The 23,411-nt window shown below is 49.1% G+C and overlaps 2 protein-coding genes across 2 annotated transcripts in view; one reads left to right on the plus strand and one right to left on the minus strand.

Moving 5' to 3' along the window:
• Positions 1 to 1,084: 1,084 nt before the first annotated feature.
• Positions 1,085 to 11,391, minus strand: POLR2H (RNA polymerase II, I and III subunit H). The gene is made up of 5 exons (XM_056850102.1): positions 11,292 to 11,391; positions 9,081 to 9,164; positions 7,833 to 7,926; positions 4,841 to 4,924; positions 1,085 to 1,202 (listed from the first exon to the last, which is right to left on the minus strand). The coding sequence occupies exons 1-5, from the start codon at positions 11,362 to 11,364 to the stop codon at positions 1,085 to 1,087; spliced, it is 453 nt and encodes a 150-aa protein (XP_056706080.1). The 5' UTR covers positions 11,365 to 11,391.
• Positions 11,392 to 11,502: 111 nt separating this feature from the next.
• LOC130477917 (major facilitator superfamily domain-containing protein 8-like) overlaps positions 11,503 to 23,411 on the plus strand; it is a 60,364-nt gene continuing 48,455 nt past the window's right edge. Inside the window, exons 1-2 of the mRNA XM_056849997.1 lie at positions 11,503 to 11,661; positions 14,875 to 15,157. Of these exons, the coding sequence (XP_056705975.1) occupies positions 11,503 to 11,661; positions 14,875 to 15,157 (442 nt within the window). The remainder of the gene's footprint in view (positions 11,662 to 14,874; positions 15,158 to 23,411) is intronic.

The following is a 23,411-nucleotide window of genomic DNA, read 5'->3' on the forward strand; positions in this document are numbered from 1 at the left end:
CAGCCCCACCTACCTCACCAGGTGTCTGTTGTGGGGAGAGGAAGGGAAGGCGATTGTGAGCCGGTTTGATACTTCCTTAAATGGTAGAGAAAGTTGGCATATAAAAACCAACTCTTCATCATCATCATCATCAGGGAAATACCAGCTGGAGAAAGGTTAACCCCCTCCCCAAAGTTGCTGCATCAATCAAATCTGAAGCGCCCCCCCCCCCCCCGGTACCAGTTTTTTAAAAATGAATACAAGAGATTACATTCAGGGGAAACAAGACCAGGAAGGAGAACCAGTTATGGGGAAAAAAACCCTTTGTTTAATAAAAGTAACAAAACCACAATTCAACATCTTGAGATTCCCGTCCTGCAGCCAACGCAAAATCCAACCCCCCCCTCACTTGAAATGTCCGGGGTGACTGGCGGTTCCTTTGCTAGAGTAGCATATCCATTTGCAGAAGAGACTGTTTCCTTCCATTCCTTCTGCTGGGGAACCCCCAGTCTGTCCCCGTGCTGCTCCGAGGGTCCATTGACCCCCTGTACATTTTTCAGGGGGCCGAAACAGGAGGGGAACGTGGAAAAGCCCTGCTCCGTGAAGCCTGTGGATGGGCGGATACCCGTTGGTGGTTTTTTGGGGAGCGGGGGCTGGCCCTGTGGAACAGGGAAGTACTTCCTTATAGCTGCTGATCAGAGGTCGCTGAAGGCAGGCCAGATGGCAAGATCCCTCCCCGCTTAAAAAAATATTCCACGGATTGTTTTAGAAAGGCAATGGAAGGAGGGAGAAGTCTGCAAACCTTGTTGGGGAGCAGGCAGGATGGCGGATGGGGGGAGGTGATGCTAATTTGCATAGCCCCACCCACGGGACAAGTGGGAGGAGCAACCCTTCTCAGGAAGTCCTCCTTCACACAAGAAGCCGTGCCCGTTCGAGGTTTTCATGGCAAAAAGGAGAAAGGGACAACCACGGTGGGGGGGGGGGAGAGGCTTTGCGTCTCAATCCCGCCTGCCCCCTCAGCTAGTACAGCTACCTCTACGCGAGAGGCAACCAAGCCGTCCTGCCCCACCAAGTCCGAGTGGTTCCCCCCCTCCCCATAAGATGGCTAGAAGGCGAGTTTCTTCATCAGGAGATAAACCCGGGAATCCACTTCGAAGCCGTGCAGGTTGTTGGCGTCGCCCTGGAGCCGCATGAGCAGGCCGCCGTAGGACACGTAGGCGGAACTGGAGGAGAGAGGCAGAGGGGATAGGAGGGACGGCACCAGTGAGAGGGACAGGGCCCCGGCATGGGGATCCTGCCTCGTGCCGAGAAGCCACCGGCACCAGCTATCCCCGACGCCGAGGGCAGGGACTGTTCCCAAAGCCTGTGACCCGAGACCCTTTCAGGCGGAGAGGCCAAGGGTGGAACCGGGGACCTCCTGAAGGTGTAGCTCAGCTCAAAGCGGCTGCTTCTGCACAGGGAACCTTCCGCTCACTGGCTGTCACTCATAAGAGTGATCCGGCAACACTGAGTTAGGGACAGGAGCCAGAAACGCAAACGAACTCCAATGCTCTTTGATCCAAGGGGGCCAGAATGCTGACCACCCCACACTCGCCTCTCCCTCCCTCTTTATAGCCACTTGCTGCTAGATTCGGTTTTCCTCCCCCCCCCACCCCTTAAGCTACACTGCCAGTAAAGACAGGAGAAGCTGCCTTATACTGAATATATACTGAAGTCCTCTTATGGATTGAGAGCTGGCTGAAAAATAGGAAGCAGAAAGTAGGAATCAATGGTCAGTTCTCCCAATGGCGGGATGTGAGCAGTGGGGTGCCTCAGGGATCTGTGTTGGGACCGGTGCTTTTCAACCTGTTCATCAATGACCTGGAGTTGGAGGTGAACAGTAAAGTAGCCAAGTTTGCAGATGACACCAAATTATTTAGGGTGGTTAAAACAAAATTAGACTGTGAAGAGCTCCAGAAGGATCTCTGCATACTGGAAGAATGGGCATTAAAATGGCAAATGAGATTCAATGTGAGTAAGCGTAAAGTGATGCATATTGGGGCAAAAAATCCCAACTTCACATATACACTGATGGGATCTGTGCTGGCAGCGACAGACCAAGAAAGGGATCTTGGGGTGGTAGTGGATAGCTCAATGAAGATGTCAACCCAGTGTGCAGCTGCTGTAAAAAAGGCAAATTCCATGCTGCCCATAATTAGACGAGGAATCGAGAATAAAACTGCTGACATCATACTGCCCTTGTACAAATCTATGGTGAGACCACACTTGGAATACTGTGTACAGTTGTGGTCACCACACCTAAAAAAGGATATTACAGAGCTTGAGAAGGTACAGAAAAGAGCAACCAAAATGATTAGGGGACTAGAGCAACTGTCCTATGGGGAGCGGTTAGGACGCTTAGGGCTGTTTAGCTTGGAAAGAAGGTGGCTGGGGGAGACATGATAGAGGTCTATAAAATTATGCATGGTTTGGAGAGAGTGGACAGGGAGACGTTTTTCTCCCTCTCCCATAATACTAGAACACGGGGTCATCTGCTGAAGCTGGAGGGTGAGAGATTCAAAACAGATAAAAGGAAGTATTTTTTCACACAACGCTTAGTTAAATTGTGGAACTCCCTGCCCCAGAATGTGGTGATGGCTGCCAGCTTGGAGGGCTTTAGGAGGGGAGTGGACATGTTCATGGAGGAAAGGGGTATTCATGGCTATTAGTTGGAATGGATGCTGGTCATGCTGCATACCTTTTCTCTCTAGTATCAGAGGAGCATGCCTATTATTTTGGGTGCGATGGAACACGGGCAGGATGGTGCTGCTGCACTCGTCTTGTTAGTGGCTTCCTAGAGGCACCTGGTTGGCCACTGTGAGCAGACTGCTGGACTTGATGGGTCTTGGTCTGATCCAGCAGGGCCTTTCTTATGTTCTTATGAATCAGTCCATTTAAGTCAGTATTGTCCACGCCGACTGGCAGTTGCTCTCGAGGGTCTCAGGCGGAGGTCTTTCACCTCACCTACTTGCCTGATCCTTTTAACTGGAGATGCCGGGGATTGAACCTGGGACCTTCTACAGGTCGAGCGGATGCTTTACCACTGAGCCACAACCCGTTCATTGGTCCAGCAAGGTGAGTAATGTCTACTCAGACTGGCAGCAACTCTCCAGGGTCTCATGCAGAGGTCTTCCACGTCACCTACTGCCTGGTCCTTTTAACTGGAGATGCTGGGGGTTGAACCTGGGACCTCCTGCATGCCAAGCAGATGCTCCGCCCACTGGGCAACAGCCCCTCTCCAAAACTCATGAAGCTGCCTTGTACTGAATTCGACCATTGGCCCATCAAGTTCAGCGTTGTCTACTCAGACCGGCAGTGGTCCTCCAGGGTTTCAGGCAAAGAGGCCTTTCACACCACGTCCTATCTGGTCCTTTTAATGGAGATGCTGGGAGTTGAACCTGGGACCTTCTGTGTGCCAAGCAGAGGTTCTTCCACTGAGCCGCAGCCCCTCTCCCACTAATCTTCCACCCCTTCCGCAAATTTTTTAACATCTCACAAAACTCAGAATCTGCCTGTCTAGTATACATCTGTATCCCTCCTGTCCTCCAAAAAGCTCCAGATGCATAATTTGTTCCGTCTTCCCATTTTTTTATCCACCCAACAACAACCCTGTGAGGGATGCATATGTTGTTCTGTCTTCCCGGTTTTTTATCCACGCAACAACCCTGTGGGGGAAGTAGACAGCAGGAGTGGGTTTCCTGGCAGAGTGGGGATTTGCACCTGGTCTCCCAGATGCCCCGTGGCGCAGAGTGGTAAGCTGCAGTCCAAGCTCTGCTTACGACCTGAGTTCGATCCTGATGGAAGTCGGTTTCAGGTAGCCGGCTCAAGGTGGACTCAGCCTTCCACCCTTCCGAGGTCAGTAAAAATGAGTACCCAGCTTGCTGGGGGTAAAGGGAAGATGACTGGGGAAGGCAATGGCAATCCATCCCATAAACATAGTCTGCCTAGTAAATGTCGGGATGTGACGTCACCCCATGGGTCAGTAATGACCTGGTGCTTGCACAGGGGACTACCTTTACCTTATTTGTACCTCCCAGATGAGCTTTATCCAACTCTATAACTGCTACACCACACTGTCTCATTAATACTCAACTAATGTATGCAAAACACGTCCAGTAACTAATTCCAAGAACAGACTCGGTAGTTCTTCGGAACAGAACTCGAATCCAGCGGCACCTTAAAGACTGACACGACTTTCCAGGGTATGAGCTTCTGCGAGTTGAAGCTCATGTTGTCAGAATTCTTTGGGTCGAAGTTTAGTTTTCTTTTCCAGAGGAATGATAGCTCCGCAATAGGGCGCATGCATGCCTAATGTCCCAAAGGACAATCAATTAAGAGGAAAGATCGCTGTGCTTGATCTTGGAGAGTCACTGCCAATCGGAGTAGACCATTTTCTAGCAGTTAGAGCGGTTCCTCAGTGGAACAGGCTTCCTCGGGAGGTGGTGACCTCCCCGTCCCTGGAGGCTTTTAAGCAGAGGCTAGATGGGCATCTGTCAGTAATGCTGATTCTGTGACCTTAGGCAGTTCATGAGAGGGAGGGCATCTTGGCCATCTTCTGAGCATGGAGTAGGGGTCACTGGGGGAGATAGTTGTGAATTTCCTGCGTTGTGCAGGGGGTTGGACTAGATGACCCTGGTGGTCCCTTCCAACACTATGATTCTATGCTAGCTTAAATGGGTCAACCATTTGGCTCGGTTTAAAGCCCACTAGTATGGTAAAGTTCAGGGGACATCAGAGGGAGGCCATGCGCGCTTTCCCAGTTCAATCCAATTCCTGGGATCTCCCAACATATCGGAACTATATATCGGTGTGAGACACTTACAGTCGCGTGGCTGCCTCCGTGGAAGTCTCGTCCCCCTCGATCCTGTAGACCTTCCCGTACATCACGTACTCAAACTGGTCAGCCCTGTGAGCGGAAAGGACATTATGGGGCAGGATTGGTGGGGGTGGAAAGTGCTGTCGAGTTGCAGCCCATTTACGGCAACTTACGGTTTTCAAGAGGCGTTCAGAGGCGGTTTGCCATTGCCTGCCTCTGCACAGCTTGATTCGAGTCCGGTCTCACCTTAGAGACCAACAAGATTTTTGGGGTATAAGCTTTCGAGAGCTTTGACTCTTAGCAGCTTACATCCCAAAAATCTTGTTGGTCTCTAAGGTGTGACTGGACTTGACTCGAGCTGTTCTATGCCAGACCAACATGGGTACTCTCCAAAACTAGCAACCTTGCACTTCCTTGGTGGTCTCCCATCTATGTACTAACTAGGGCTGATCCCTCCAAAACTACCTCTGCGTAGCAACCCTGGACTTCCTTGATGGTCTCCCATCCAAGTAGTAACTAGGGCTGCTCCTTTCAAAAGCACCTCTGCATAGCAAACTTGGACTTCCTTGATGGTCTCCCATCCAAGCTCTAACTACCACTGCAGAGCAACCCTCGACTTCCTTGGTGGTCTCCCATCCAAGTACTACCCAGACCTCAACCCCTCCTTCACTTCCAAGAACTGATGAAATCCGTCTAGCCTGGGCCATCCAGGTCAGGGCTAAGATAGCACTAGGTGGATTATTTTTTAAAAGCATTATTCTCTTTAAAATTGTGTATTTTCCCTATCATTACAACCTGGGCACCTGTTACGATTCTTTGTTTCTGGAAAATGACTTTGGCATTCTATCGTAACTGAAATACACATTCATTCTGCCGCACGCGGGGTTTCGGTGGAGCCCGGCCCTCAATTCACCTGTTTGAGTGTGACAAGGGACCTTTCCCATCGTGGCCCCGACCTGGTGGAATGCTTTGTCTGAGGAGACGTGTGCCCTGCGGGACTTGTCTGCATTCTGCAGGGTGGGTAAGAGTTATTCCACCAGGCATTCCACTAACATAATTATGCTGAACTCTACCATCAACACAGTTGATTTTTTAATGCCAAAAACGTTAGTTTGCTGCTGAGTTTTTAAATGGGATTTTATTGAAATTATGGCTTTATTATTGTCACTTTTTCTGGTATGTTGTTAGCCGCCCTGAGCCCCAGTCAGGGGGAGGGGAGGGATTAAAAAAAAATTCAAATAAATAAACAAAGAAATCATATAATCATAGAGTTGGAAGGGCCCACCAGGGTCATCTAGTCAAACACCCTGCACAATGCAGGACATTCACAGCTACCTCCGTCCCCCACACCCTGAGTGACCTCTACTCCATGCCGAGAAGATGGCCAAGGTGCCCTCCCTCTCATCATCTGCTTAAGGTCATAGGATCAGCATTGCTGACCGATGGCCATCTAACCTCTTCTTAAAAACCTCCAGTGAAGGAGCGCTTACCACCTCCCGAGGAAGCCTGTTCCACTGAGGAACTGCTCTGTTAGAAAATTCTTCCTAATGTCTAGATCAGTGATGGTGAACCTTTTAGAGACCGAGTGCCCAAACTGCAACCCAAAACCCACTTATTTATCGCAAAGTGCCAACACGGCAATTTAACCTGAATACTGAGGTTTTGGAACAGTTTTCTCCTGGGAAAAACGCACTGTGCTTGTAAGGAGTATGCCCTGGGGATACGGTTGCTAACTCCAGGCCGGGAAATTCCTGGAGATCTGGGGGACAGTGGAGTTTGGGGAGGGATTTCAGAGGGGTATAATGCCATAGAGTCCACCCTCCAAAGCTGCCATTTTCTCCAGGGGAACTGATCTGTGTAGAGCGGCGGTCAGTTGTAATCCTGGGAGATTCCCAGGCCCCAACTGGAGGCTGGCAATCGTGTGTGTGTGTGTGTGTTAAGTGCCTATGAATCAAAGTCCTCCAAAAAGTCCTGTCTTTGGCAATCGTACCAGGGGAGGAATCCCTGCGACAGTGGAAAAGCAAGGCAACATCGCCATGTTACCTCAGGATCGCCAACTTACTGCAGCCTCAGGGAAGTTGGCCAGGCCACGCAAGCAGCAGCAGTTCTGGGTGAGAAGCGAGGGTGGAGGTTGCCCCGGCGGGACTCCTCCGAGGGTAGGGCCGGGGGTGGCGCAGGCAGCCGGAGCCAGCTCCAGTCTCGCTGCAGCTCGCACCGTGCGGGACAGACACTGGCGGCGCAAAGCAGGAGCGGTGCAGCGGCTCCCGCTCGAGGAGAGCCCGGACACGCCACCAGCCATCCCGGGTGGGCCCGGCACCTGGGGGCAGCCACAGTAAGGTCGCCCTACACCGCCGAGGGGGAGAGAGAGGGAAGCTCGCAGGCGCGACGGCGAGAGGACCCGGGGAGCTCAACTTTCTCTCCCCCACATCTCCCCTTGTGGCTCCCAAAAGAAGGAGAGAGGCTGCCCGGTGCAAGAGCCGGGGCTGTGGGCAGGGGTCGCCACCATGAGGCAGTTTGGGGGATCTCTCCTGCTGCTGCTGCTGGGGCTGCTTTTCTGTGCTGGGGCGACGGAGAGCGTGCCCTCTCTGGCATGCGCGCCATAGGTTCGCCACCACTGGTCTAGATGGACATCAAAAACCACAAATGTGCTGAATTTGCCTATTCCAAATTTCAAGCATTTTGAGCACAGAATATGCGGCTTAGTACAGATTCTCTGATCACGCAAGCTCCTCTTTTTCAACAAGCTTACATTTTGTGGCCCAGGGGATTCTTCTTGCCTCTCACAGCTGCCTCAAGAGGCTTCCCCAGACAAAGCAGCACACACCTGACAAAGTAAACCACCAGGACCCTTCTAGGTCACCCACTGTGGTCCAGGAGTATCTACAGATGTGGAGCGACCGTAGGGCAGGGGTGTCGAACTCATTAGGGCCGGATATGACATAAATGTCACTTGGTGACTCAGCTCCAGCTCCCTCGTGTGGAATCATCTTTGTATTACCTGGAGGGTCGGTCATCGGTGGGGTTGTACTCCCCGTCGTCCAAGGTCCCGTCTTCGTACAAGGTACTGGCGATCACAAGGCGGAATTTGTCACCTGCGGCGGAGAAGAGAATGAGGAGTCACGGGCGAGCACCAGCTCGGACCGGCTGGCCTCTCTGTGGCTACTGAGGGCCCAAGTCAGACCAAAGGAAGTGTGCAGAGATCAAAAACGATGTGTACAGAATCGAGCGGGTGCAAAGAAGAGCGATGAGGATGATCAGGGGCCTGGAGGCCAAGCCCTATGAGGGAAGGCTGAGGGAGTTGGAATGTTTAGTCTGAAGGAGGTTGAGGGGGAACAGGATTGCTCTCTTTAAGTATTTGAAGGGCTGCCACTTAGAGGAGAGCAGGGAGCTGTTCCTGTTGGCAGCAGAGGATAGGACTCGCAATAATGGGCTTAAATTGAGGGCAGAAAGCTACCAGTTGGATATTACGAAAATTTCACAGTAAGAGTTGTTCGACAGTGGAATCAGCTGCCTAGGGAGGTGGTGAGCTCCCCCTCACTGGCAGTCTTTAAGCAGAGGCTGGACAAGCACTTGTTAGGGATGCTCCAGGCTGATCCTGCATTGAGCAGGGGGTTGGACTAGATGGCCTGTGTGGCCCCTTCCAACTCATTGATTCTATAGAAAACTAGCAACCTGAGTATTTTAGAGTTATTCCACCAGGTCTACAATTGAGGGCAGCCGCGGATGTCATCAGTGTTGGCCTCCAGACCCCCTCCTTATCTGTATGTGTTTATGAGCTAAGAGGGGGTTGTTTGCTGGCTGTGCTCTCAGCCAGTACTGTGTTTTTAGTGCCATCTGATGTTTCAGATTATGTTTTAGAACTGTATAGTTTTTAAAAATCTTTTTTACAAGTATTATGATTTGTATGTCGATTTTACTCACTCTGAGCCTGCCTTTGGCCGGGGAGGGCAGGTTAGAAATCGAAATAATAAATAACGCTGAAATGATTTAAGGTGCTGCTGAGGCTTGTTGAAAATGGTCAACACGCTGTCCTAAGCAAGGAGTCTTTCGCTAGATCCAGCAAGAAAAAGACAAGCGGTTCAATTATGAAAAAGGAGGAAGTGGGAAACCTCAGCGGCATCCGGGATGATGCCCGACAAAGGTGTGCATTGGGCACAGAGCATAGATTAAGGGAGACTATTTGGTTTGGGTACACATAGTACAGGGGCTGCTGTCCCAGCCGGCTGCTATAGCCTCACCCACTTACCCAGGTCGACAGGATAGATTTGTACATTCACATCCAGGATCAGGTCCATCTTAAAGGATTCGCTCTCACAGTGGAGTCGGGAAACTGTGAAAAGATCAACGGGGTGTCAGCAAGAGGAGGACAGAGGCACGGCAGGTTATGAAATGCTGGAGCTCTTAGCTGATTCAAAGAAAAGGGCAGGGGGAGTTCAGGGGTTGGACAATACAGAATGCAAGTTGAATCCCTAGCACAGAAGTCAGGGGAAGGGGAGCTGAAGCTATATGCTGGTTCTCTGAATCAAGGTCTGGAGAACTGACAAATGGGACATCGATGTGTTCAGCGTGGGGTAGTGGTTAAGAGAGGCGGACTCTAATCTGGAGAACTGGGTTTGATTCCCCACTCCTCCAAATGAAGGCCGCTGGGTGACCTTGAGCTAGTCACAGTTCTCTCTGAACTCTCTCAGCCTCACCTACCTCACAAGGTGTCTGTTGTGGGGAGGGGAAGGGAAGGAGATTGTAAACCGGTTTGATTCTCCTTAAAAGGTAGAGAAAATCGGCATATAAAAACCAACTCTTCTTCTTCTTGTGATAGTTTTTGAGACAGAAAGCAATTATTAACACCTCTAGTACCTGTCAGAATTTTTCATTGGAATTGCTCAATACTGTACAGCTTCAAAGAAGCAGCAGATACACCAGCTTTTACATTCCGGAGTGGATAACGATTACATTAATTTTATTTACAACAGGGACCCAAAGTCGTTTACTCCAGCTTCCTCTTCATTTTAACCTCACAACAACCCTGTGAGGTAGGTTAGGCTGAGAATGCATGACTAGCCCAAGGCCACCCAGCAAGGTGCCATGGCTGGGGGTGGGGGGAGGAACTGAAACCTGGGTCTCCCAAATTCTATCACACAAAGCACTGCGTGTGTGTAAAGTGCTGTCAAGTCGCAGCCGACCCCTAATGGGGTTTTCAAGGCAAGAGACAAACAGAGGTCCAAACCACTGCTCTTAACCACTATACCACGCTGACACTGAACAACGACAATGGCTGTTACCGCACTAGGTATTCCTAGTGATATATCAAGAGTTCGGAAATGTTATAAAAAACATCTCTTTAAAAGGGTTTTTGGATGCCATGGCTAAAAAATGGTTGGAAGACGTCTTTACAACTAAAAGGGCCAAACAAAGTGCGAACAGTATTTTTTATAACATTTCCAAACTCTTAATACATCGCTGGGAATACCTAGTGCGGTAACAGCCAATCATTTACAACTTGGGTTTCTGTTTCCTCGCGGGAAAATCCAAATTTGAACGCTAAGGCGCAACCATAATGAAATGTCCAAACGCTGCGTAGATGCAACTTGCCCCTGCTGTGAGAGTTGCGAGCCTACCTCACGGGGCTGTTGTGAACACTAAACGGCCGAGGCGGAGAAAACCCGACCACGCTCCCAACTCCTGAGAGGAAAAGCGGGAGAAACGAATAAGTCACAGCCACGAACAACGGAGTCCGCTGGACTTTCCCTGTCACACTCTCTCTCAGTAGTAGAAAAGAGCAAGAGTCCAGTAGCACCTTAAAGACTAACAAAAATATTTTCTGGTAGGGGATGAGCTTTCGTGAGCCACAGCTCACTTCTTCAGATCTGCAGTAGTAGAAAAGGGCAAGAGTCCAGTAGCACCTTAAAGACTAACAAAAATATTTTCTGGTAGGGTATGAGCTTTCGTGAGCCGCAGCTCCCTTCTTCAGATCTGCAGTAGCAGAAAAGAGCAAGAGTCCAGTCGCACCTTAAAGACTAACAAAAATATTTTCTGGCAGGGGATGAGCTTTCCTGAGCCACAGCTCCCTTCTTCAGATCTGCAGTAGTAGAAAACAGCAAGAGTCCAGTCGCACCTTACAGACTAACAAAAATATTTTCTGGCAGGGGATGAGCTTTCGTGAGCCACAGCTCACTTCTTCAGATACAGCTAGAATGTGAATCCATCCGTCTTTAAGTGGAGGACGAGAGTGAATTCAGGCAAGCATTAGTATGTAAATGTGAACAGTATGTCAATGTGAATAGCAGGCGTGATGGGATGAGGTGTGGGAAGCAGAAGAGTCTGTGATGTCCAGGGGAGAGATGGGTGTGGAGAAATCAGCCTTGGTTATGAGCCATGAATGCAAGGTCTTTATTCAGCCCAGGTAAATGCATTGACTTTAGTTTGAGATTGTGAATCTCTCTCTCTCTCTCTCTCTTACCCCTGTCGAACTTCTTGCCCTCGGGGTCGATGTCCTTCACGTCGAAAATGTCCTCGAAAAGGATGCCGGCCATGGCGAAGCGGGACAAAAGCGGAGCCGGAGCAACGACGCCAACCCGCTCCCGGCCGCCCCCCGACTCCGCTCGCTACAGAGTCCCATGTGCGGCACGCGGAGGGGAAGGGGCCGGTTCTTCCGGCGCGGGCGCTCGCAGATGACGTCACGCGACCGAAGCGAAGACGGCCACGTTTGTGTTGGGCGCGGGGCGTTGACCGCGCCTAAAGGGAAGAAGGGCAAGTCGAGAGGGGCTCCGTTGCGCATGCGCACACGGCTGCGCGGCAGTCCCACGGAGATTATTCTCATTAAAGGACGGGTTAAATAGTCGGTGGGGAAAGAGGGAGAGTCCCGGCGCGCTCAAAAGCTTGCTTGACTCTGTTGCGACTTTTCAGTTGATGCCAATACAGATATTTTATTTATTTGCGTTATTTATCATTGCGCCTCTCATTGCATCGTTTGCGACTTTCTTATTGAGACTGGAGGCGGTCCGCATGCTAAATCAATGCGGTCAGTAGTACGAGACCTCTAATAAGCAATGCAATAGGACTAGGATTACAACCCCCGCCCTGCAACCTAGCACAAGTATTATACAGGGTATGTTAAATAATGCTGCAGTCAGTAGTATGAGACCTCTAATAAGCAATGTAATAGGACTAGGATTACAACCCCCGCCCTGCAACCTAGCACAAGTATTATACAGGGTATGTTAAATAATGCTGCAGTCAGTAGTATGAGACATCTAATAAGCAATGTAATAGGACTAGGATTACAACCCTTCCCCCCCACCCCCTCAACCTAGCACAAGTATTATACAGGGTATGTTAAATAATGCTGCAGTCAGTAGTATGAGACATCTAATAAGCAATGTAATAGGACTAGGATTACAACAACCCCCTGCAACCTAGCACAAGTATTATACAGGGTACGTTACATAATGCTGCAGGACTGTTGCTTTTTGGAGTTTCCCCAGTAGGACCAACACAGCTCTTTGCAAATTTCTACACATGAACACACATGAAGCTGCATTATAATGAATCAGACCATGGGCCCATCAGAGTCAGGATTGTCTACGCAGACTTGGGGCCTTCTGCATGCTCAGCAAATGCTCTACCGCCTTGTCGGCCTCACGTGTTGCTGAATTTGTCTGTTGGTTTTGCAGTTCAGGTACATGAAAGAAGTCAACGTGCCCCAAAGGAAAACTCAGTTCTGTTGTTTTCAGGAATACCCTGACAATTTTGCAGCTGCAGGGGAGACCTTGGAAAGTCTAGGGGGAAACGGTGGAGGGGAAGAAACTGTCCCACGGGGCCACTTGAGGGCCTTAATATCGCTTTGTCCTTACTTTCAAGCAGGTTATCCCATATTATGTGCACAACAACCCTATCAGGTGTATTAGGCTGTGTTGTCACTTAGGATTGATTCCAGAGTTACCTAGTGAGCTTCACATCAGGGATTTGAATCAAGGGTCTCCTTGTTTGAACTGGATCTCATGAAGTGTTCCAGATACAGTTGCCAACTCCAGCCTGGAAAATTCCTGGAGATTTGGGAGCAGAGCCTGAGGGGAGAGGGGGGAATTTGGAGAGGGCTTTCATCATGAACCCATGCTATACCTTATGCTCTGAAGTTGCCATTCTTTCTCCAGGGGAACTGATCCCTGCAGTCTGAAAATCAGATGCAATTCCGGGAGATCTCCAGGCCTCCCCTGGAGGCTGGCGACCCTCAGGACCTGAAAGCTTGCAGAGGGATTTGCGCGCGTTTGGCTGCTTTTGGTCAAAGGTCTGCTTGAGGTGGCTTTGTTTTTCGCATTGCATTTTGCTTTATTTATTTTCAGATTTGTAGACCGCCCTCCCCAGCAAGCCGGGTCAGGGCGGGTAACATCCATTTTAAAACCAACAATGACATAATCACACATTATTAATCCTAATCATAACACCAATGCTCAAAGTTTAACTGAAACTGAACCACTAATCGAAAATGGCGCCCAAACCCTCTTTTGCTGTAAGAGCCCCCGCAGATGGCTGCCCCTCAATCATATCATTTCATACATATGAAAGGGGAGGCCAGTATATATGCTATTTGCTGCTGCTCTCAGTTATAGGCCTGGTGGGAAAAACATTTATTTATTTATCTATTAGACTTATAACCCGCCCTCCCCAGCAAGCTGGCTCAGGGTGGGTAACATCATTTAAAAGTACAACAAGCAATATATATAATCCATAATAAAAACAACAGTAAAATTCTAAAACCTAACATAATGGTGCACCACGTCTAAAAAAGCTGTAGGCACCATACAGGTGGCAACCCTTCACTTTGGATCATTCCCATTCAAGGGAGGGAAGGGGGGGAGACCAATAAAGATGGTATAGATCAAAGCTTCTTAAATTGTGGGGCACGACCCTATATGGGGCCTCGTAACTGAATGTGGGCATCGCAAAAAATTTGGCAACAGTAAATAGTAAAATTATATGTACACCAAAGAATTGTTTTAAAATAAAATTCTTTATGATTTATTATCAGTAAATGTTGGATTTGTATACCTATAAACCTATAGACCCGGGGTCGCATAAAAATTTCTCGGGCAAAAAGGGGTCGCAAGTGGAAAACGTTTACGAAGACCTGGTATAGATAACATAAGCTGATATTAGGCGGCTGTCCTCAGTTGTAGGCTTGCAGGCCTTGTGGAAATTTTTTTTATTATTTTTCAAACTAATTTACATTCTATTATATCATTCCATACAGTATATACTGTAAACAATTTCTACCTTATCATTAAACACACATATATAGTTGACTTCCCCTCTCCCCGCCTCTGTCCATTGGATATTCTTGTTTCTCTCTTTGTATTTAATGTCTAATTCATTGTAATAAACCATCTTTATCATTATCTTAAACTCTACTTTTCAATGGTTCTTGTAGGTTATCCGGGCTGTGTAACCGTGGTCTCGGTATTTTCTTTCCTGACGTTTCGCCAGCAGCTGTGGCAGGCATCTTCAGAGGAGTAACACTGAAGGACAGTCTCTCTCAGTGTCAAGTGCACTGAGAGACACTGTCCTTCAGTGTTACTCCTCTGAAGATGCCTGCCACAGCTGCTGGCGAAACGTCAGGAAAGAAAATACCGAGACCACGGTTACACAGCCCGGATAACCTACGAGAACCAATATCCCTTAATGTTTCCCAAATTAAGTTCATTTACACAGTATGTTGTCCATGTCTCCCATTCTGCCACAAATTCAGCATTTCCTTTTTTGATTTATTAATGCAGTCAGTTTTGACATTTCAGCCAGTTCCATCATTTTATCTATCCCAGCGGTCTTATCTGCTATGGCCCTGCGGAAATCTGGAAGGTCCCGCAGGGCCCAGATGTTCCCCTGCAGAACATCCCACCTAGGCGGCAGTTGACACCTGCAGTCCGAACGGGGCGGAGATTCTCTGATCTGGCGTTGTCTGTGGGGGGCGGGGCCAGCGCTGGCCCCGCCTTCCCCGGCGGGGAGGCGCGTCCTGATTGGCCGCCCCGCGTTCCACCTCCCCGCAGCCAGGTGAGCGGCTGGGGAAGAGGAGGCTGGGGAAGCGGCTGGGGAAGAGGAGGCGCGCAGAGGAGCCGGGATGCGGCCGCTATTGGCCGCCGGCGAGCGCGGACCCGCTCCCGCAGCCGGCCTTTGAAGTCTGTCTCCGGGCCTTTGATCTTCGGCCCCGCCCCTCCCTTCCCGGGGGGAAGGGGGAGACCCCCGACGCCGGGTGCATGGATTACCAGCGGAAGAAGAAGCTGACCAACTTCACCATCGGTCTGCTGTTCTTGGCCGGGGGCATCGAATATGGTGGGTACCCTGCCTAGAGCGGGCACTCCTGGGCATCCGGCATGCTTTTAATGCTCAATGGTGGTGGCTGTTGGGATGTAAATTCTGGCAAATAGGATAAGTAATACAATATAAAATAATGATAAGCAATATAGTATACACAATGAGCCTCCAAGCAGGTGTATATGCCTACTGTCTAATAGTAGAAAAGAGCAAGAGTCCAGTAGCACCTTAAAGACTAACAAAAATATTTTCTGGCAGGGTATGAGCTTTCGTGAGCCACAGCTCGCTTCTTCAGATCTGCAGTAGTAGAAAAGAGCAAGAGTCCAGTAGCACCTTAAAGACTAACAAAAAACATTTTCTGGTAGGGTATGAGCTTTTGTGAGCCACAGCTCGCTTCTTCAGATCTGCAGTAGTAGAAAAGAGCAAGAGTCCGGTAGCACCTTAAAGACTAACAAAAAACATTTTCTGGTAGGGTATGAGCTTTCGTGAGCCACAGCTCCCTTCTTCAGATCTGCAGGAGTAGAAAAGGGCAAGAGTCCAGTAGCACCTTAAAGACTAAGAAAAATATTTTCTGGCAGGGTATGAGCTTTCGTGAGCCACAGCTCCCTTCTTCCGATCTGCAGTAGTAGAAAAGAGCAAGAGTCCAGTAGCACCTTAAAGACTAAGAAAAATATTTTCTGGCAGGGTATGAGCTTTCGTGAGCCACAGCTCAGAAGCTGTGGCTCACGAAAGCTCCTACCCTGCCAGAAAATATTTTTCTTAGTCTTTAAGGTGCTACTGGACTCTTGCTCTTTTCTACTACTGCAGACAGACTAACACGGCTGCCCACTGTGAATCACTGTCTAATAGGTTAATAATAATAAATTTGTAGTGTTATTCTTTTCTTTTTTTTAAAGACGTAATGCGGGGTGATATATTAAATGATATAAATAGACTGTAACATTTACTAAGGAGGGAAGGCAGCATGGTACAGCCTGATCTCGTCAGATCTCGGAAGCTAAGCAGGGTCAGCCCTGGTTAGTATTTGGATGGGAGACCACCAAGGAACACCAGGGTTGCTGTGCAGAGGAAGGCACTGGCAAGCCACCTCTGTTAGTCTCTTGCCATGAAAACCCCCCAAAAAGGGGTTGCCATAAGTCAGCAGCAGGAAAAAAGGAAAACCCAACAAGAGATGGATTGACTCAACAAAGGAAGCCACAGTCTTCAATTTGCAAGATCTGAGCAAGGCTGTCAAAGATAGGACATTTTGGAGGATTTTCATTCATAGGGTTGCCATGAGTTGGAAGCGACTTGACGGCACTTAACACACACACACGCATAAGTCGGCTGCGACTTGACGGCACTTTACACACACACATTTACTAAATTCAGCTTTGCAGTTAACTTGCTTGTGTGGGGAGTACAATCATATATATCTCCCGCCCAGTTAAGATTTATTTACTAAGATATTAAACTCCGTGAGACTCGGGTCAATGCGGGTAGGACAGATGCATTTTAGTGTGGTGTAGTGGTTAAGAGCGGTGGCTTGGAGCGGTGGACTCTGATTTGGAGAACCAGGTTTTATTCCCCTCTCCTCCACATGAAGCCAGCTGGGTGACCTTGTGCTAGTCACACTCTCTCAGCCCCACCTACTGTGTCTGTTGAGAGGAAGGGAATGTAATTGTAAGCCGGTTTTAGTCTCCCTTAAGTGGTTGAGAAAGTCGAGATATAAAAACCAACTCTTTTTCTTCTACTAGTGTTGGGTGTGGGGAATCCTTGATGTAGGAAGGCCACCAGCTGGCCTCGGGCAAGTTGAATGCATGAAGCTGCATTATGCAGTATTGGTCCATCATGGTCAGTATTGTCTACTCAAAGTCGCAGCAGCTCTCCAGGGTCTCAGGCAGATGTCTTTCACAGCACCCACTGCCTGGTCTTTTTAACCTGAGATGCTGGGGATTGAACTTGGGGCCCTCTGCTTGCTAAGCAGATGCCCTGCCACTGAGCCATGGCCTTTGCAGTGCAGTTGGGATGCAGTTGAGAGCCAGCATGGAGTAGTGGTTAAGAGCAGTGGTTTGGAGCAGTGGACTGTGGCCTGGAGAACCGGGTTTGATTCCCCACATGAGCAGCGGAGGCTAATCTGGTGAATCCGGTTGGTTTCCCCACTCCTGCTCTTGAAGCTAGTTGGGTGACCTTGGGCTAGTCACAGCTCTCTTAGAGCTCTCTCAGCTTTACCTACCTCACAGGGTGTCTGTTGTGGGGAGGGGAAGGGAAGGTGATTGTAAGCCGGTTTGATTCTTCCTTAAGTGGTAGAGAAAGTCAGCATATAAAAACCAACTCTCCTCCTCCTCCTTCGCCGCTTGCAGGTCCTGAGTTATAAATGCTGCTACTATCGATGGTTGTGCTTCACAGGGGTCCTATGAGGACAGAGTGAGAATGCCAATTTTTATAATTGGTTGGGATGTGTGTCACCGCATTAGGAAGTTCAGATGTTCAGCACTGGGCACAGAATCTAGCATCTTGTTAAAGTTCTAGCTTTTATTTTATTTATATCCCGCCTTTCTCCTCAATGGAGACCCAAAGCAGCTTACATCATTCTCCTTTCCTCTGTTTTATCCTCACAACAACCCTGTGAGGTAGGTTAGCCTGAGAGCATGAGCCTGGCTCAAGGTCACCCAGTGAGCTTCCGTGGCAGAGGGGGGATTTTAACCTGGGTCTCCCAGATCTTAATTTGACTCTTCAACCACTACGCCAAGGCTGTGGTTACCAGGATGGAGCCGAGACTGTGCAACTGTAGTAAGCAAAGATGAGGTTGAGCAATTGGTTTTATTGCAGAATTTCTGCAGGTTGCAGAAAGGCACTTTCATTACTTGTGAAATATTCGACACCCATCCTGAGCCCTTAAGGGCAGGGCGGCAAAGAAATCAAGTTGGCTCAGGCTAGCCTGATCTTGTCAGATCCCAGAAGCAAAGCAGAGTCAACCCTGGTTAGTACTTGGATGGGAGACTGCCGAGGAAGTCCAGGGTCGCTCTGCAGAGGCAGGCGATGGCAAACCACCTCTGAACGCCTCTTGCCTTGAAAACCCTACGGGGTCACCACAGGTCCGCTAGAACTTGGTGGCGCTTTCCACTACCCCTCCCTGAGAAGCTAGTGATGATCTTCCTTCTCTATAAAACAAAGGCACCACTCTTCTGCTGACAGGGAGGTGACCTCTGGCTAAGAAGGCATCACCCAGCAATCTTCCATGGCAGATGGGGGATCTGAGCATTAGAGACACGTGGCAGGTTGCTCAAAACTCCCTCATTACATGTTACCTGTTGTGAAGATCACCTGGTTCCGGGTGTCTCCCATAAGAACATAAGAAACACCCTGCTGGATCAGTCCAAGGCCCATCAAGTCCAGCAGTCTGTTCCCACAGGGGCCAACCAGGTGCCTCTAAGGAAGCCCAAAAACAAGACGGCTGCAGCAGCATTGTCCTGTCTGTGTTCCACATCACCTAATAGGCATGCTCCTCTGATCCTGGAGATAATAGGTTTGCATCATGACTAGTATCCATTCTGACTAGTAGCCGTGGATACCCCTCTCCTCCATGAACACGTCCACTCCCCTCTTCAAGCCTTCCAAGTCGGCAGCCAGCACGACATCCTGTTCCACAATTTAACTCTGGGTTGTGTGAAGAAATACTTCCTTTTATCTGTTTTGAGTCTCTCACCCTCCAGCTTCAGCAGATGACCCTGTATTCTAGTATTATGAGAGAGGGAGAAAAGCTTCTCCCTGTCCACTCTCTCCACACCATGCATAATTTTATAGACCTCTATCATGTCTCTCCTTAATCGCGTTTTTTCCGAGCTAAACAGCCAATTTCCTTCATTTTGGGGCATTGCAACTTCCATCATCTTTCAGGTGTTGGTGGCCAGTTTTCAAACATGTAGTGTTATTTTCTGATGAGTTATGCCTGCCGCAAGTGGAGACCCTTAGCTACCATTGCTAAGAGCACAGGGTGGTGGGGGTGGGGTTGTCTGGAGATAACCTGGGCCAGGATATTCCCATGCTTTTCATTTTTGGCCCTGGAATGCCCACAATCCCTCTGAAGCCAGTGGCCAATTTTTCGTCTCCTAGCTTTATTCTCTGATGAGTTATGGCTGCCACAGATGGGCAGGCAGGCAGATTCTTTTATGACTTCAGATTAACAGTAGCAGCAAGCCACATGGTTTGTTTTGTTGTGATATTTGGCTTGGATCAGGGTCATTTGGGGCTGGGAGGTAGGATCTTTGTCCGGGAGCCCACGATGGTTCTTGGGGAGCCTGGGAGGGCAGAGATTGGCAGAGAGGTGATGCTGTAGAATCCATCCTCCAGAAATGCCATTTTCTCAACTGATCTCTGTCATCTGGAGATCAGTTGTAATTCTGGGAAACTGCAGGCCGCACCTGGGGACTGGAATACCCTTATGCTACAAAATCAGCTAAATATATTTACTTCATCAGGACGGAAGCGATAGCAATATGACGCTGACAGATGAATCTATAAGAATATTGTGTTGGAGAACTGAAAAAGCTTAGCTCCTTCTGAGCAAAGCGAAACCGTCTTTAAAAGAGGCAGTCAGGTTGTCTTCTCTTCTTTGAAGTTTTCTCCTTTGGAAAGATTTTGTCAGCACACCCAGTTCTTCTCGAAACAGGTGCCAGAGTTAGTGCTGAGAAATGAAGCTCAGGAAACCTTCCAACAGGATGAGGCAAGAAGGATTTGCCTAACCTGGTTTAGGTTGTCTGCTTTTGTGCTTTAGTCTCCTTGTATCCCCCCCACCCCACATATAATAGGCCACTTGCGGTAGGTCAAGCCAATAAGGAGACTGGCCCAAGGTCACCCAGTGAGCTTCTGTGGCGGAGGCGGGATTCGAACCCAAGTCTCCCAGATATTGTCCTTTGCTCGAATTGCTATACCACACTGCCTAAGAGGGCTCTCGTCGTCCTGCAGAGAAGCTTTTGTGTGTCCCCCTGTGCCCACAATCTGGGGCATAGTGCCAGCACATCCTAGGGCAGTGATGGCGAACCTTTTAGAGACCGAGTGCCCAAACTGCAAACCAAAACCCACTTATTTATCGCCAAGTGCCAACACCGCAATTTAACCTGAATACTGAGGTTTTAGTTTAGAAAAAACAACACATACATTATTAACATCTTTTGCCTTAAAAGAAAAACACAATAACAGAGCTTTCAATGATACAAACAACTTTTTATTGAAAGGTAAAAGTTTGCATTTGGCATGCTTTTGAACAATTAATGTTTGTTCAAAGCCCCTAAGCTGGGCGGTGGGGAGTCCAGGGAAGGCAGACGCGACGGCTGCTCAACTTACCCGTGCGTGCCCACAGAGATGGCTCGGCGTGCCAAGTCCGGCACGCGTGCCATAGGTTTGCCAACACGGTCCTAGGGGGGTAAGCCCCTGCCTTGTCTTCGCATCAATGGGCTGTCTCTCCCTATGCTGGCCAACATTAGATGCACCTTAGCGCGGAGTCAGGCAATTACTTCCTTCAGTCTAATATTTATAGGGTCTCTGGAAGGCAGCTGCACTCCAGGGGCTTGAGTAGAGGTCTTTCTTTTAAACTGGAAGGGGCGAAGGAGTATGGGGTCAGTGTGCGTGTAAAGCTGTCGGCCTCACCCTAGCCAACAAGACCCGACAATGTTGTTCGTTCGATTTAATCTTTTCTTTCTCCCAACTGAAGAAGGAGAAGAGTTGGTTTTTATATGGCGACTGTCTCACCCACTTAGGGAGAGGGTTGCCAATCTCCAGGTAGTGGGGGAGAAAATAGACACCACTGTACTATTATCAACCGATGAGGAAACTAGTACAGGAGCGAACCAGTATAATGAAGTGCAAAAAATATTTTTATGAGCTACTGTGTCTAATGTGAAAACAGTTTTCACATTACATACATGGTTACATTTGCTAAGGTTACCCTTCGTGGGATCTGTTATGCTTGCAGCACTTTGAAATTGATTACTATGGATGTGCAATAACAGAGGAATATGCTTGAAAGACTGATGAAGAATCCAAAGAATTTGAAACGGCCGTATCTTCCTTGAAGCAAATCATCCTTGAACCTATTATTGTCAGAACTACTCATTTACCTGTATGATACTTATACAGAAGATTGGTGTACATACAGTGAGAGACATTGCACTCTTGTTCAGATATATTCCTTGTCTTACCGTCCATGAGATGGGTTGTATAGTTGATGTATAAGATTTCTTGTTAATAGGTATGTGTAATTGTTTGTGCGTAATTGTTAGACACAGTAGCTCATAAAAATATTTTTTGAACCTCCAGGTAGTAGCTGGAGATCTCCTGCTATCACAACTGATCTCCAGCCGACAGAGATCAGTTCCCCTGGAGAAAATGGCCGCTTTGGCTATTGGACTCTATGGCATTGGAGTCCCCAAACCCCGCCCTCTTCAGGCTCCGCCCCAAAAACCTCCCGCCGGTGGAGAAGAGGGACCTGGCAACCCTAGTGGTAGCACATCTGCGTTGCATGCCTAAGGTCCTGGGTTCAATCCCCAGCATTTCCAAAAAGGTGTGATTCAGCAGACAGCAGCTTCATATGCTCAGTAGGAGGGGGCTTCTCTTTGGGAATTCTGTGCGCCTGTGAGCATCGGCGGCGTCTGCTCTGTGCCATTGCGCCAGAAAGGCGGGCGTTGCCTCTTCTTTGAGGGCCTGACTCCAGCTCGCAGTGACCCCCAATGCCTTGAACTCCTGGCAAGCCCCGTCGGGTCCGGTGTGTCATTTGCTGTCTGCCAAGCTTGGCGTTCTTCCTCCCGGGTTTCATAGCTCCCCCGCTTTAATATTTTACACCCTGGGAGCCAAGTCGGTAACCAATCCTTCCGGGGAAAGGTCAGGAGAGGAGGCACGCCTGCTCAGCTCCAGGCTTAGGAGTAGGGTTACCAACCTCCAGGTGCTAGCTGGAGGTCGCCTGCTATTGCAACTGATCTCCAGCCAATAGAGATCACTTCACCAGGAGAAACTGGCCGCTTTGGCGATTGGACTCTATGGCACTGAAGTCCCTCCCCTCCCCAAACCCCACCCTCCTCAGGCTTCGCCCCAAAAACCTCCCGCCAGCGGCGAAGAGGAATCTGGCAACCCTACTTAGGAGCAAAAGAGGATTTGGTTGGTGGGTGCAAGGGCACGGGCAGGGCTGCTTCACACGGGCACAAAGGGGGCTGCCCACGAAGACACTCCCGGATCTTGCAGGCTGTGCTTTGCTAGCTCCCAAAGAGGAAGTAACAGCTTGATGGTCAGGAGGCCAGGCGTGGATTGGCCATCAAGGTCACGGGGAAGTAGGGTTGCCAACCTCCAGGTGGTGAAGGAGAAAAAAAGACACCACTGTACTATTATCAGGAGGATGAGAAAACCAGTACAGGAGCAATGCTGATAACGATGCCAATATATTATAGCTACATATACACTTTACAATATGTGGTAACGAAACCACCAACCACACATACATTCAATACAACAGTGGATGTGCAAAAAGTCCACAATTGATTTGAAATATAAATTCTATCAGGTAAGTATCAATTTATATAGAATTTATATTTCAAATCAATTGTGGACTTTTTGCTCATCCACTGTTGTATTGAATGTATGTGTGGTTGGTGGTTTCGTTACCACATACTGTAAAGTGTATATGTAGCTATAATATATTGGCATTGTTATCAGCATTGCTCCTGTACTGGTTTTCTCAACCTCCAAGTGGTGGCTGGAGATCTCCCGCTATTACAACTGATCTCCAGGCGACAGAGATCAGTCCCCCTGGGGGAAACGGCCGCTTTGGCAATTGGACTCTATGGCATTGAAGTCCCTCCCCTCCCCAAACCCGGCCCTTCCCAGGCTCCGCCTCCAAAATCTCCAGGTATTTCCCAACCCGGAGCTGGCAACCCTACGGGGAAGAGTCCTGGTGGGCTGATGTCCAAGCGATTCCTGATTGGTGCTGTCCAGGCAGGTGCGCGCACACTCCTTTGGGGGCGGGGCCAGGGCCGGCTAGGGGCGGGGTCCGGGCAGGTTTAGAGCAGGGCCATTTTCCGGGGCTGAACCCACTCTGTCGTCCAATGGAAGAGAGGACTTCTACTGTAGGCAGTGTGTGAACCTTTTTTCCCCTTGCTTTTAGCTGTCATCTCGGAGTTGTATCTGCACCTCTGTGGGTAGGGGTCGTGGGGGAGGGTCTTTCAAGTTAGGGGAGGCGCCTCAATCTCTTTGGCGGAGACCCGAGAACCTGTGTTTCTCCATCGTCCTTTTTACAATGGAATGC

The sequence above is a fragment of the Euleptes europaea genome, chromosome 5, assembly GCF_029931775.1.
Source record: "Euleptes europaea isolate rEulEur1 chromosome 5, rEulEur1.hap1, whole genome shotgun sequence".
NCBI classification, from domain to species: Eukaryota; Metazoa; Chordata; class Lepidosauria; order Squamata; family Sphaerodactylidae; genus Euleptes; species Euleptes europaea.